Source organism: Falco peregrinus, chromosome 2, assembly GCF_023634155.1.
Source record: "Falco peregrinus isolate bFalPer1 chromosome 2, bFalPer1.pri, whole genome shotgun sequence".
NCBI classification, from domain to species: Eukaryota; Metazoa; Chordata; class Aves; order Falconiformes; family Falconidae; genus Falco; species Falco peregrinus.
This window is the reverse complement of record NC_073722.1, coordinates 36,502,161-36,516,296: the sequence shown is the minus strand read 5'-3', so window position 1 is coordinate 36,516,296 and position 14,136 is coordinate 36,502,161. Positions and strand designations below refer to the sequence as shown.

The 14,136-nt window shown below is 37.8% G+C and overlaps 1 protein-coding gene across 1 annotated transcript in view; it reads left to right on the top strand.

The window, feature by feature from the left end:
* Positions 1-14,136, top strand: part of GALNTL6 (polypeptide N-acetylgalactosaminyltransferase like 6) — a 484,972-nt gene that overhangs the window by 183,050 nt on the left and 287,786 nt on the right. The window contains exon 3 of the mRNA XM_055798003.1: positions 13,073-13,211. Coding sequence (XP_055653978.1) covers positions 13,073-13,211 — 139 coding nt within the window. The remainder of the gene's footprint in view (positions 1-13,072; positions 13,212-14,136) is intronic.

Here is a 14,136-nt window from a genome sequence, read left to right as displayed (position 1 = left end):
CTCAGTCCTAAAAGCTAAGTTCAGGAGATGAATCCGCATTTTGAGAAAGTCCTTTAATGATAATCCTCTGAATGCCTGGATGAAGAATGGTTCATGTTTTCAAATATTTCTTGGTCAACTGATACAAATGAAAGGGAAAAGAGAGAAGGAAAGGACTGATTGGAAGGTTTCTCATTACTTAGTGTAAAACCTGAATGTACCATGTAGGGATTTTTTTTTTTTATTCATTTATTTATTTTTAGCAAAGACTCTTAAAAACATATTGAAGGATAGATTCTTTCAGTTACTTTATTTCATGCATTTTCACAGACCATTAGGGTGGTGACTGTTGCAAAGGAAGTGAGCTCATTAGAAGTGATCTCTGTCAGCACCAAGTATGATTTTAGCAAAAGTATAATGGATTTTGGAAAATATATTCTGGAAATAAACTAAAAAAAAACCAAAATAAAAAAAAAAAACAACAAAAACCAAAAACTCTGTAATTGTAATGAATATCAAAAACCAAAAACATTTTGAAATGCCACATATAACCTTATACAGAAAGACGTCTGCATGAATGTTTTGGGATTGCATGGCAAGGTTTTGGTAGCTGGGGAGCTACAGGGGCGGCTTCTGTGAGAAGCTGCTGCAAGTTGCTCCGATGTCCAACAGCCAATGCCAGCCGTCTCCAAGATGGACCCACCGCTGGCCAGGGCTGAGCCTATCAGTGACGGTGGTAGTGCCTCTGGGATAGCATATTTAAGAAAGGGCGGGGGGAGCGGTGCAGGGGTGCCAGGGTACTGCACAACAAAATTGTAGCTGGAGGGAGTAGAGAGAGGAGTGAGAATATGGGACAGCAGCAGCCCTGCAGGCACCCAGGTCAGTGCAGGAGGAAGGGCAGGAGGTGCTCCAGGCGCCGGAGCAGAGGTTCCTCTGCAGCCTGTGGCAAAGACAACGGTGAGGCAGGCTGTGCCCCTGCAGCCCACAGAGGACCCCGTGCCACAGCGGGTGGATGTGTCGAAAGGAGGCTGTGAGCTCGTGGGAAGCCCGTTCCGGAGCAGGTTCCTGGCAGGACCTGTGGACCCATGGAGAGAGGAGTCCACAAGGGAGAAGGTTTGCTGGCAGGATTTGCAACCCCATATGGGGGACCCACATTGGAGCAGTCTGTTCCTGAGGGACTGCACTCCCATAGAAGGGACCCAGGCTGGAGCAGTTTGTGGACTGCAGCCTGTGGAAAGGACTTATGTTGGAGAAGTCCATGGAGGACTGTCTCCTGTGGGAGGGACCCCACGCTGGAGCAGGGGCAGAGTGTGAGGAGCCCTCCCCGTGAGGGGGAAGGAGAGGCGAGACAGCGTGTGATGAACTGACTGGAGCCCCGTTCCCCGTTATCCTGCACCACTGAGAGAAAAAATCATGAGTGAAGTTGAGCCTGGGAAGAAGAAGGGGTGGGGGAAGGGTGTTTTAAGGTTTGATTCAATTTCTTATTACTCTACTCTGATTTGCAATAAATTATTTTTCTTGGAGTCTGGTCCAGTTTGCCCATGGCAGTAATTGGCGAGTGATCTCTCCCTGTCCGTATTTTGACCCATGAGCCTTTCACTGTATTTTTTTCTCCCCTGTCCAGCTGAGGAGGGGAGTGATAGAGCAGCTGTGGTGGGCACATGGCACCCAGCCACAGTCAACCCACCACAGTGGAACACCATTTCTTATCCAGTCCAAGTCCTCTGTCATAACTTCTCTTAGTTGTAACAATACACAGTGAGGCTTTTAACTATTTTTAAAGATCTATGTTTACTATCAAAGAAAGTACAGGAAAAATTAAATTAAACGTGCAGAAACACTTTCTGTAAGTTAAAGCATATCAAATTAATGCAGAGTTGAATAAATGGCAACAAAATAGACAGGTGGTGTTTTTTTCCTCTGGAAAATATGAGGAAAAATAATTTCTTTCTGCTTTTCCAGGTTCAAATACATTTGACAAATTAAAAAATGGAATTTCTGGTGATGCTTCTAAAACAAAGCCTACAATTTAAGTTAGTCTGTTTTATGTCCTGTTCCTCTGTTACCTGTGGTTATGGAGGGCTAGGGAAGCGTATGCTTGCTCTTTTAGCATGGTTGCTGAAGATACCCTCCAGTCTCCTCAAAAACTGGATTTATTGAGGGGCTTTTGATCATACTGACAAAAGTAGAATTGAGAATTACCCTGTGCTGTGTAAATACATCATGAATCTGCAAATTGGAATTCAGCATTTTTCAATTTTTCTCAGCAAGAAATAAATTTTTAGGGAGTTGCTTCATGTACATCTTAAAGTTAAAGCTATCTGTGTGTAAGACTTTGCAGGTTGATACTTGAAAATTTTTTTGTGTCTGATAAAATGAGAAAGTAAGGTTTTGGTTCCCAAACAGGATTTTTAACTCGGATATCTATCCTTTGATAATGTTAGTTAATTTGTCATTTATATAAGATTTTGAAAAGCAGAGACTGTAATTTCAAAAGTTTCGTTTTCAAAATATATTTTTTATTTGCTTCTTTTAACCCAAACAGCAACAAAATTGAAAAAAAAATTATCAGCAGATAGTTTTGGCTGAATCCAAACATCAGTTTTCAGTAAATTAACTTTTTCAAAAATGTTCCCAAAGGGCATATGTGGATTCCTGCTAAATTATGCATAAATGTGGCCTTGACATAAATATTTAGCTATGTTCTGTAGGTGACGTGTTTTCCTTTTGAATAGAAAATATTTTAAAACTAATTAGTTGAAAATCTGTTCAATTCATGGCTGAAGGTAATTTTTCAAGTCTCCACATCTGCCTCTGCTTGACTCCACAGTATATATTGACTGGAAGTTTCAGTTGGCTTTAGTACAGTAAATTTACTCAAATTTGTGTCAGGGATTTGAAAAATAGTTGGCATTAATTAGACTCCTGTTATTCAGAAAGATGTGAATCAATGGCAAGGGAGGAAAAGGTCTTTGTAGAGCCATGCTCATAGCAGGTCAAGCATTAAGTTTAGTTCTCCTTACCCCAAGAATGTCAGTCAGTCATAAGGCTCTTTCAAATGAAGATTGTGTTTTAGACTACAAAGTTAATTATAAAAGGCAATAGTAATGATTGCAGCATTAGTGTATCTTAGAAGAAGAGGGAAAGGCAGTCACTAGGTGTGGTAACTGAGTATATGCAGCAGTGTATGTAGTATCGAAACAGTTTTCAGAAGAGTAATGTGTCTGATTTGCCAAAAGAAAACATGGAAGGAGCAGCATTGAGATTCAAAGTGTTATTTTAGATGTGTTTTAAGTAAAGCAAAATGACTTGGGTAGACCAGTCCCAAGAACGTGACATAACTTGAGTTTCAGTTGTTTATCCGCCATAACTGCACCTTGCTATATCTTAGCATGTTAGTACAGTTCCCTGGGCTTATGTTATTTGTCTGGAGGATAATTTTAGTGTCTTTGAATTTGTGAGGATTGGGTTGTCTGGTTTTTTATTAAACCAGGTAATTATTTGCATGTTCAGCTTCAGTTTCATATTAAATTATCATCTGAGAAATACGGCACTGTATTTTGTAGTGTATAGATTCAGGTGTACCTGAAACAGCAATAGAACACAAATGTACTACCTGAGGAAGCTGCCTTCTTGGCCCTGAGTGTTCAAACTCTACTTGCTTATAAGCACTCTTCTCAGCTTTATGGAAGGAAGAAGGATGGCCTTGTCACTGAGTCACCATGTGGGGAGTCAGGTGGCATAGTTCTTGTGTCTCGGTCTGCCTCAAACTTTAGCTGTGAATATTTACTATCTCTGTATGTAAGGGTGGGGGGGGTTATATTTTTTTTCTGATAGGGGTCTTGCAGTCTAACTATAAATTCAGCGGGAGTTGTGACAGCTCATGTATTCTTCCTCTGTAGGGCACACATCATGTAGTGCTTCTACTGCAAGATTGACTGTGCTTTTGCATGCCGTTGATTCATACATAGGTAAATTCATTTTTACAGGTTATTCCCTCTTTTGTGCAACAGCCACAAAGCCAGCTTCTAGAGCTAGTTAGGGTTGAATTCATGGAAAAAAAAAAAAAACCCAACAAAAAAACCACCAACCAAAAAAACCTGTTAATAGATTTGTTCCTTGGAAAAATCCTGTTTGTTTTCCTGTGATGGTATGTGACAAATGACACGTAGTTATAATACATTTTAAAATGAAGAAAAAAAGAGGGGGAGGGAAAAGTCTCGGGTTAATCACAGCTGTTAGAACCCTATCATTTTGTATTTTGGGGCTTTCTAAAACTGTACCTACATAACTGTAATTTTGCATTTACTTTGTGAAGCTGTTTAGTTCCTGTATAAACCATGTTAATAACACATTAATTTGAGCTTTTCTGAGAGATTGACTTGGACACGTGCATTGATTATACCCACTGGTACTAGAGACTATTTAAATGCCATTCTTGATGCATTTTGTGTGAATTAATTTATTTGAGCACCGAAGCAAACACCTTATCGCTATTTGTAGATTATTTTCAGGTCATCTTGTTCCATAGAAGGTCCTTTTTATCCTAGCAGATTGTTCAGTTACAAAACCAAACTGTGAAGCCTTTTTTATGGTTGAGTTCTGTTTCTCACATGCTTGCTCATTCAGTGTTTGGCTCTGATTAATGGTGTACAGCCAGTCTGTTCTAACATTAAATGAAAAAAGCATTCTGGTGGCTGTGGTATTTGGTGATAAGTAGTTAGACTAAATGGAAGATGTACTGTGCATCCCTTGGCTACAGAGTTATGATTAGATTCAGCTTAGCTTCCAGAATGCTACTGAGGATATTGCTGCTCTGCTGTAGTGATAGGGCAACTCGTATCAGAACAGCATGTGTTGCTGTTTATCTTGCATTGCACACTGGCATTCTAAATACACTGGACATACAAAATAGCATGATCTATTCTTCCTCTCTTTTCTAGACTTATTAAAGTGGTAGAGGAAGTAGAGCGAGTCTGCCTGCCTGCCAAGCCATTGTAGTACTTGCAGCAAGTGTTAAAAGGCATAGATTTTTAAAAAAAATATTCTTATTTCTTTTTGTGAAGTGTTTGTTCAAGCTTTCAGATAATTTACTTATCAGAGTTCATATACAGTCACTCTTCTGCTGAAACACAGTTAACTTCATGATGTATTTTAAAGCAATCGCTTTTCCCACACACACTGTTTTTACTCCGCAATGCATATGTTGGAAATTCAGAGACTGCTTTTTTGTTTCAAATGGATGATAAAGGTGAGGGATACACTACTCTAATGTTCCATAAAGCACAGGCTGTAAGATTAAGGGATTAATTATTGATTGAGAAAATACACATATTAACATAAAGCACAGTGTCTTGATTTCAAATAACCACAATGAAATCAGTGATATAAAAATTATCATAAGCAGTGTTGGGTTGTTCTAACAGCTGTATAATGCACCTTTCTTGACAGGACACAACTGCCAACAGCAAAGGCCATGTTGAAATAGTGATGTCTAGTAGAATTCCTAGACACCTGCAAGAATTAACCTCAAGAGCACTGTGCTCATTTTTTCTTCTTGCCAATTAATTGACTCAGCAAACAATATTTTATTCAAGATAAAAAAAATAACATGTAAGGGCCAATTCCCTAAGTATAACAAACAATAATTTTGCAGTCCTTTTTGGCAAGGCAGCAGCTAGGCCAGCTGATTGTTCCCCATTCCTGCACTAAAACCTTCCATACTTTTGCAAACTGTGCAGTCCTGTGAGGCAACAAAGTCCAATTCAAGCTGCCAGAGTTTTGGTGCTGCAACTCGGGGCATCTGCCACTCTGCCAGATGTTGCTGGTTTTTGCTCTGCTTGCTATGCTGCTTCATTCATCACTACTGCTCTTTTAGCTGCCTTGCCTCACCACTGTGTCTTTTGGTAGCAGTTTTGTTGTTTCAGGTTTTAAGAAGAGCACATGAAGCACTGCCATGCCCTTAATGTACTTCATAGACTCTTAAAAAAATATTTTGCTGGTTTTTTGCTTGCATTCTGACACAGAAGTTATGATCTTAGGTCAACATTAAGAGTCATCCCAGGTCTCGTTAGTCTATGGAAATCTGGAAATTACATCTAATGCAGTTAAAAAGCTGAATTTTACTTTTTTGTTGTTTTTCACATTGGTATGCATTTCTTTTTACAGAAATGCTTCTCAGACATATCTAAAATAAGTACATTTCAGAGGTTCCCCTTTGTCCCTCTCATCTCCTCTCCAGGAAATGCTCTTTTTATGTACCCCCTACCCAGTACAGATTTGTTCCTGTTGAGGAATGGTGAAATGCATCACTGCTATAAGTGATTTCTGTGTTAGCAGCAAGTTCCTTTCATTTTTTCACATGTGAATTATAAGCAAGCAATAATCTAAAGATGCAACTACAGTACAATATGAATGTACCCTTTAACATTTTTGACGGAGCATATTCTTCTCTTCTCTGGTGTTTTTTTTGTTCTTGTAATTTAGTATTTTTCAGTTCTGGATTTGAGCAGGCAGTCAAATAACAAAATCTAAAATTAAATTTTCTCCTCTTTTCTCCCAACCTATGCTATTTGTATAAAACCATTCCTGAAGAGAGAAGCATTTGAGTTCATATTTCTCCAGCTGGCTGTCATGTTACTGTAGCAGCAATCTGGACAACACCTCATATTCACTCCTAGTAACATTTCTACATCGTTTACTGAGGACTGCATGGTCCTTGAAAAGGAAACCAGTATATGCTACTGTTATCTGAAGGTTAATAAAGCAGTAGGAATTTCAATGCTTTCTACCAGAAAACTGGAGTGAATTCTGGTATTTTTGTTTTCTGTAATAGTTCAATTTTGAAACAGTAGTAAATAAATTTTGTTATATGTTTGTAAGTAAATAATTCAGTCTTGCTTGAAAATGTATTGTTCAGGATTTCCATGACAGGGTTTTTATTCTTCCCCATTGCATAGGTAAGATTTGATTACAGCTGTATCTGTAATGCTAACGAAAAGCCTTTTATATTGCCTCAGACCTTGACAGTTATGTAATAAATAAATAAAAGTATTTCAGGTCTTACTACAATGTCTTTCTAAGCTGTTACTAGGTAGAGTAGCAAAAAAAAATAGGACCAGTAGGTATTTTTAATCCTATTTCCACTGATATAAAATCAATTAAATTGCTTTCCTATAAATTAGGCTCATGAAGTTATGCAACTAGTGGAATACTCAGAGTAGAAAAGTAGAACAGGCTTGTGATAAATATATTTCAGTTTCTGTTACAAGTTTTATTGACTCTGAGGGGAAAATGCAATTCCACCAACTTATCCCCAGTCGTCCTCCTATTTCTCACAGAGTTCATAGAAATTTAAGATTGGGATCAAACTCAATAGATGACCAAGGTTGTATCAATCGTCTCTGAGGGATGGTATTTCTTTCTTGACTATTCATGGATTCAACAGCTCCCTAGGTTATGCATCCCATTGTTTCACTAGTCATATGGTCAGAAAAATATTTGTATTTTCTGTCTGAGAAGAAATAATGTATATATACACACACTTTTTTTTACTGCTTGGATAGTCCCATTTGATATGAAGGCAATTACTTTCATGTGAGACATGCAGAGTTTTAATTTTCTCTCTTCATAACACATTGGCAAAGAAAATTCATACATTTACTGAAGAAAAGTTTTCATACTTTTTACTGGAAACATGCAAAACCACAAAAGGCATTTGTTCAAAGCAAGTAGTTCCTTTCCTAGTATGAAAGGAGAAAGTGATTTGATAAAACTACTTACTTTTTTCCCTTTTTTCCCCAAGGACTAGTCTGTACTAGTCCCTGATTTGACTTCTTGAACTAATGTTACATAAAAATTGCTCACCTGTGTGTATTCTAAAGGTTTCATTATACAAAATTTGTAAACAGGATGAGAACTCCACCAAGTGTAGACACTCCAGGAGAATCTGAGACATTTACTTTTAAAAAAAGAAAAAAATCCTTATTTTGTGCATTTATCAAATCACCTCTCTGTTCAAAATAATTTAACCAGTATTTTAGCAGATGCACTGCACCCCACCCTCCTGTCTGTGAGGAAAGGGAAAAATGAAGAAAATTATTTTGTTTGCACTCAAATGGAAATTCACTTCCTAAAAGAGCAGAACATGGTGGCAGCTTGAATTGATAATCTGTTATACTTATTCATCAAAATAATACAAAGTCCATCTCCATAGCATGAGATGGCAAACTTGTATACAGCTGTGCTGTAGGGAGATTCACAAATTATGTAAAAGATACTACACATGACTTTAAACAGGGCTTTTGCCCTCTGACTTGGTCGGCTACACTCTGACTGTCCCATCAGGGACCATAAAAGGTTGTTGTGTAGAAGCTTACGTGGCAAGAAGGTGAAAGATGATGTCTGACTCAATGTTTTTATTCAGCTGATGATCTTTATTTCCCCTTTTACACTTTTTTTTTTTTTTAAGCTGGTGCGTAACTGCATTAATTTCGAATTTGTGTTCCTCTGTCTACCCTTGCTAAGAATACAATCACTCTCCCCCCATGGGACTTCAGCTCTGTACTGATATGTTGCTCTAGGGTAAGATATCTGTTCTCGCTACAAGAGCTCTGTGTTTACATGTGATGTGCACAGACAACACTGTAGTAGATTCTGGATTAAAAATGTAAAGGTAGCAGACAAAATTCCCAATATATTTTTTAAAAAGGCAGAAATATCCAGATTCATAAGATGCACTGTAAGTAAGAAGACTTACTTATTTGTACGTTCATGTGTTAAAATAAACTCCTTTTATTTAGTAAAGCAATTAGCACGTGGAGACTTCTTAATTCCCCATTATAAATGCTGTTGGCTTAAAGGATGCTTGAATGCTGGAATTAAAAGGTGTACTTAATTTTTTTCAAACTACAGTCTTGACTTGGTGTGACTGTCAAGTCTTGACTGAGTAAACTAATAGGAGTGAGTATAAATAGTAAATAATTCAGATTTGTACACAGTTCTTCCTCACAGAGTGGTTATGTTCTTTATCCACTTAGTTTTGTGTTAAGATGTCAAGCAGTTGCTTAACTTGCTTTAACTTATATTGCAAAACCATTTTTTTTACCATGCCTGTTGAATTTTAAATAATGTTCATCTGAATTATAAAAACAAACCCAAAAACCAAAATCCATAAGACCCTGAAGCCAAAACCTGCTGCAATGTGTTTTGTGGTTTGTAATTTTGGGTGAAGTCCCCTATCCATTGCATGCAGAAGTAGTGCAGAACTCCTGTTGCATGTTCGAATTTATTTACAGCTGATCAATTTTACCAACAATATCCCTGTTCTCTTTGTAATTTTCATACCTGGCAACTATACCCATCCCATTATTCTGCTATTACACATTTGTACTGAGTATGCAGAATGATTTTCTGTTTTCCTGTCTCACTTAATCCTCTTCTATTTGTGCCATCTGTTGAACAAGAGGGTTTTTTCTCCTGCTGCTGTGTCTGTATTTAATATAAGCACAAGGTGCTTTAACTGAGGTGTCCTTGAACTATCAGTTATCACAAGTTGTCAAGCATAAAACTTAAACCCTTTAGAGCTAGGTATAGAGTGTATTGTTCCCTAGGAGACAGTAACATCCTTAAGCGGGAATAAAAAAGCCTTATAGAGTGTCTGATATTTGGTGAAGCCAGTACTTTATCTGGATGGATGTAATATCTTTTGTTACTTTTTTTTTAAAAAAAAATCTGAGTACCTATGGAGAAACATTTTGAGATGGTGTATTATACAATAAAAAATACTAAATACTGTAGAGATGTCAATTCCAAAACGATCATAGTATTTTAAGAAAAAAACCTCCACCAGCATATTTTTGAAATGTTGCATATATTGAGTACTGAGTTAAAAATCAGTGTAATAAACCTGTAGTCACAAGGTTAGACAGTTCTGCATGAATTAAACAGTGCTGTTAGGGTTCCCATGCAATGGAGCATTTTGACACAGGATGTTTGGCTTCTCCTCCTCCTTTCTTGGTGAACTAAAACTTTGGATTGTCCTTTAATTTATGGGGTTATTTATGTAGCGGTTGTAAATCAGCCTCAGAGTGAGTTACTATCAAGTCTTAGTGCTGGGTTGGTTTTATGCATCACATTTGGGTCAGCCTACTTCTAAACCCAAACAGGCCAAAAATTCAGTCAGACTTTTTTTACTCTCTTGGTTCTTTACAGTAATTTATATCCCGGATTCACTTTCTGAATTGCTATGCTGCCTTCACTAGAACAAACTGTATAGAAGAGCTTATATCTGTCTATCAATGAGTTTAAAGTACCCTTCTGTAGCCAGTAACGGGATGTTAAATTCCTTCATGCTTCTTTTCACCAGAATTTTGCTGCTCTTCCATTGTGAAGTTTCCCCTTGTCACGCTGGCATTTTAGGTAAACTTTTGGATAGTCCTGCTCCAAACCAGTGTGCAGTGCAATTAGTGTCAGTCATCTAGGAAAACAAATCAGTGACCGGAAAGAGTTTTAATGTGCTTATGATAATTTGTAATGCTGAGGAGACTCACAGATAGCAATTTTCTGTATAAACAGAACCCTTCAGGCCTACTGATTATCCAAAAGTTGTACTATTTTTTTTTCCCTAATACTTAACATTTGAGCTCTCTATTTCTCTTCTCCCGTGGTCACTCATAAGAAATGGTCTCTTTTTACCTGAGCTCTTTTTAGAGAAATTAGCCAACTGCTTTCAGCTGGATCTGGTAGATCACCACCTGATCCCTAGGTAATCAGGAGGAGCTTCAGGGTGAAAGAGCAAGCAAAGAAGGTAGGGGATACATTCATGGGATTCATAAAAGCTCAGAGGCCTCTGTTAATGCTCTTTGTGTATATTTTGATATAGTGTTAGAAGACTCGTGCTTCACAACTTCTAGTGCACCTCATGGGCCAACTTACGATATAAGTGCAATAGCAATTTATAGACTGCAATTGGTCAAATACTTCTGCAGCACCGTATGAAAAAAGTTCAGTCCCTTCCTGAGTTGCCCTAGATAACAACTGTGATATTTAATCTTTTGGCTTATGCACTTATTGCTGCCTACTTAGTGAGGAAGAGTTGGAAGGCTACTTTAAAAGTACTTGTCTTCAATTTCACTATGAAGAAACTGTAGTATTATAAAAAATAGTCATCTCCTGAATAGACAAATGGACTCTTTGAACAAAAGTAAAGCAAGGAATCCACCTTTCTTCATACATGGTGACTAGCTGGAATATACAGAAAATTATATTGTAAGAACATTGGTTAGCAATTATATGTCTTACGACCTTATAGGTAGTTTATTCTGGAATGTCCGTTCTATTAGAAACTACCTGGGTAAATCTTTTCTTAAAAGCAAATCAAAATAGTTACCTTGGGTGTATTTAGAACACGTGCTGAAAGAGAGGGACTACAAATTCTGTCTTGGGGGTTGAGCAACATTAGCTTATTGTTACTGTATTATGAAACAGATTTGATATAATTGTACTACTGAATTTTGAGTAGTGCTCTGACTCATCAGCTGCTCCTTAATACTATAGTTCCTCCCGATATTTAGTATGAAATTGTAAAGACTCACATAGAAACTTAGTCCCAGATTTTGTATTATGTTAGTGTACTATGTGCATTTGGGGGTGTTTGAAAATAAAAGATACCTGTTAGTAATGAAACAGCATAAACAAAGAGTGTTTCATAATACAAGCTTTTTCCCTTAATAAGTAACACTGCTTATTTCACAAAGTATTTAAATGAAACTGTAGCTATATGCACAAAGTTTGAAATAAAAGAATTATTATTTTATCAGCATAGAATTCTATAATCAAGTAACTACAGCATTTTTAATTGCATATTCTATGTTTTTAATGTTTTGTGTGTGTATGCAATATGAAACAGAGCATTGCAAGAGGCTCATGGGCTTTAAGGATACCACTAAGTGACTCTCTCAGCTCGCAGTTGCTTTCTTCTTCATCCCCTCCTGCAGCTGCTCCTGATTAGCTGAAGATCAGGTGTCCTTGGTCACTTATAAAATCCAGCTGAGAAATTGATTAATTTCTCTAAAAGAGCTCAGGTAAAAGGAAGTATTTTCTTGTGAGTGGGCTCAGAGGGAGAGGGCCAGAGGTTATAAGCTGATTGATTAGATGTAGAGGAAAGTGTGTCTTCTTGAGAACCTGAGTAGCTATGAACGGCTTAGAAACTCCTGGAGTTCATCTTCTGTGAGAATGAGAAGAATAAAAATAGTTGAGAAGAAGCAAAGGCTTTTATTTTCTGATTTTCTTTGAAGTGTTTTTGTTTGTTCTCTGCTCTCTGACTGGAAGAGAGAGAGGTATAGTTGCCTGAGGTAGGTACTAAACAAGCCAAGTGACTGATGAGGAGAACTAACTTGGGAATAAAAAGCTGGAGTAGAAAGCCTGTGCTTTGCCAGTGAACAAGCAGATGATTTCTTTAGGGAACCAAATCAACTGGTTTCTGAAACCAAATCAGCAGTGCTGAGACATTAGAAGTACTGAATACATCTGGCTGGTCTGTTGGAGTGCAAGGGTGTTCAAAGAGCCCAGAGCAAAACATTTGGTTTCCTTACCATTTTTTCTGGAAAATTGGACACTAAACTTCAAATGTTAAAGTTGTTTTTGTAAGGGTGTGCGGGTGTTCTGACTGCTAAAATGTAGAGTTCACCGAGTAATCGGTTTCCTTGTATCAATCATAAGGAATATTGCTGGAACTGATCCGTTTGTTCATAATTTTGCTGTGAAAGCTTGATTGTGATGCAGAAAGATCTTAGCTTAATTTACAATTCAAACTTTTATGTATAAAATAGCTTTAAGTTGATTGTGTCTCTGGAAAGAAGGAAAGCTAGATGAATTGGGTGAATTCAGAGGGACTTCTGAGTCCTATTATTTGTACCTCCTTTGTATTTTTGTATTGGGAGTAACGTGAGTGTCACTAAAGACATCGCAAGAAATTCCTTAGAGATGGTCCAGATGCGGTGTCCTAATTGAAGTTCAGTCTAACTTATTTTTCTCTTTGTAGTCTATTTTGTGCTGTCAGTTTGAGGTAAATAATTGTTTTGTTTCATTGTAGGGAAAGGTGAACATGGAAAGCCATACCCTCTTACAGAGGAAGACCATGATGATTCTGCTTATAGGGAAAATGGCTTCAACATATTTGTTAGCAACAATATAGCACTGGAACGATCCCTGCCAGACATCCGACATCCTAAGTATGTAAATTTTTTCTTGAACTACTTGATTCTAAGCTTTTATCTTTGTATATCTCTAAATAACCTGTTTTCCTGGAAGGTCAAACATAGACTCTATGCTGACAAAAAGGGACTGTTCCATTAAATAGGAAATGAAAAATTTATCACTTTTGTTAAATCATTTGCTCTATCTGTCTTTTAAAGTGACCTCTCATGTTATTAGTAACATGTTAAGACTACAGAAGGTCCCTTAATTGCAGAATTATTTTCATGGTATTTCTGGATAGTGATTTGTTAGGTACCAGTAAATAACATTTCACGTAGTTTTTTCAGGTTCTTATTTGGTAATCGCTGCAGCCCTTGGGGCTAGGGGGCAGGGTGACAAGTGGCATAAAAATTTTGGCTAAACGTTTGGACCTCTGTTCCCGAAATGTTTCTTTTGGTTTTGTTACATAAAAAGTGAAAGCAATCCAATAGCTACAGCTTATCAGGTGCTAATAATACAGCTGATATACGCAGTTGTTTAACCCTAGTCAGCAACCAAGCCCCACACAGCCACTTGCTTACTCCATCCACACTCGGGTGGGGGAGAGGATCAGAAGAGTAAAAGTGAGAAAACTCGTGGGTTGAGATAGACAGTTTAATAGGTAAAGCAAAAGCCGCATGTGCAAGCAAAGCAAAACAAGGAATTCATTCACCACTTCCCATGGGCAGGCAGGTGCTCAGCCATCCCCAGGACAGCAGGGCTCCGTCACGTGTAATGGTTATTTGGGAAGAGAAATACTATAATGCCAAATGTCTTCACCCAAGTTATATATACTCAGCATGACATCGTATGGTATGGAATATCCCTTTGGCTAGTTGGGGTCAGCTGTTCTGGCAGTGTCCCCTCCGTTTCCTATCCCCCTCCAGCCCTCTCCTTGGCTGAACCTGAAAAGTCCTTGAC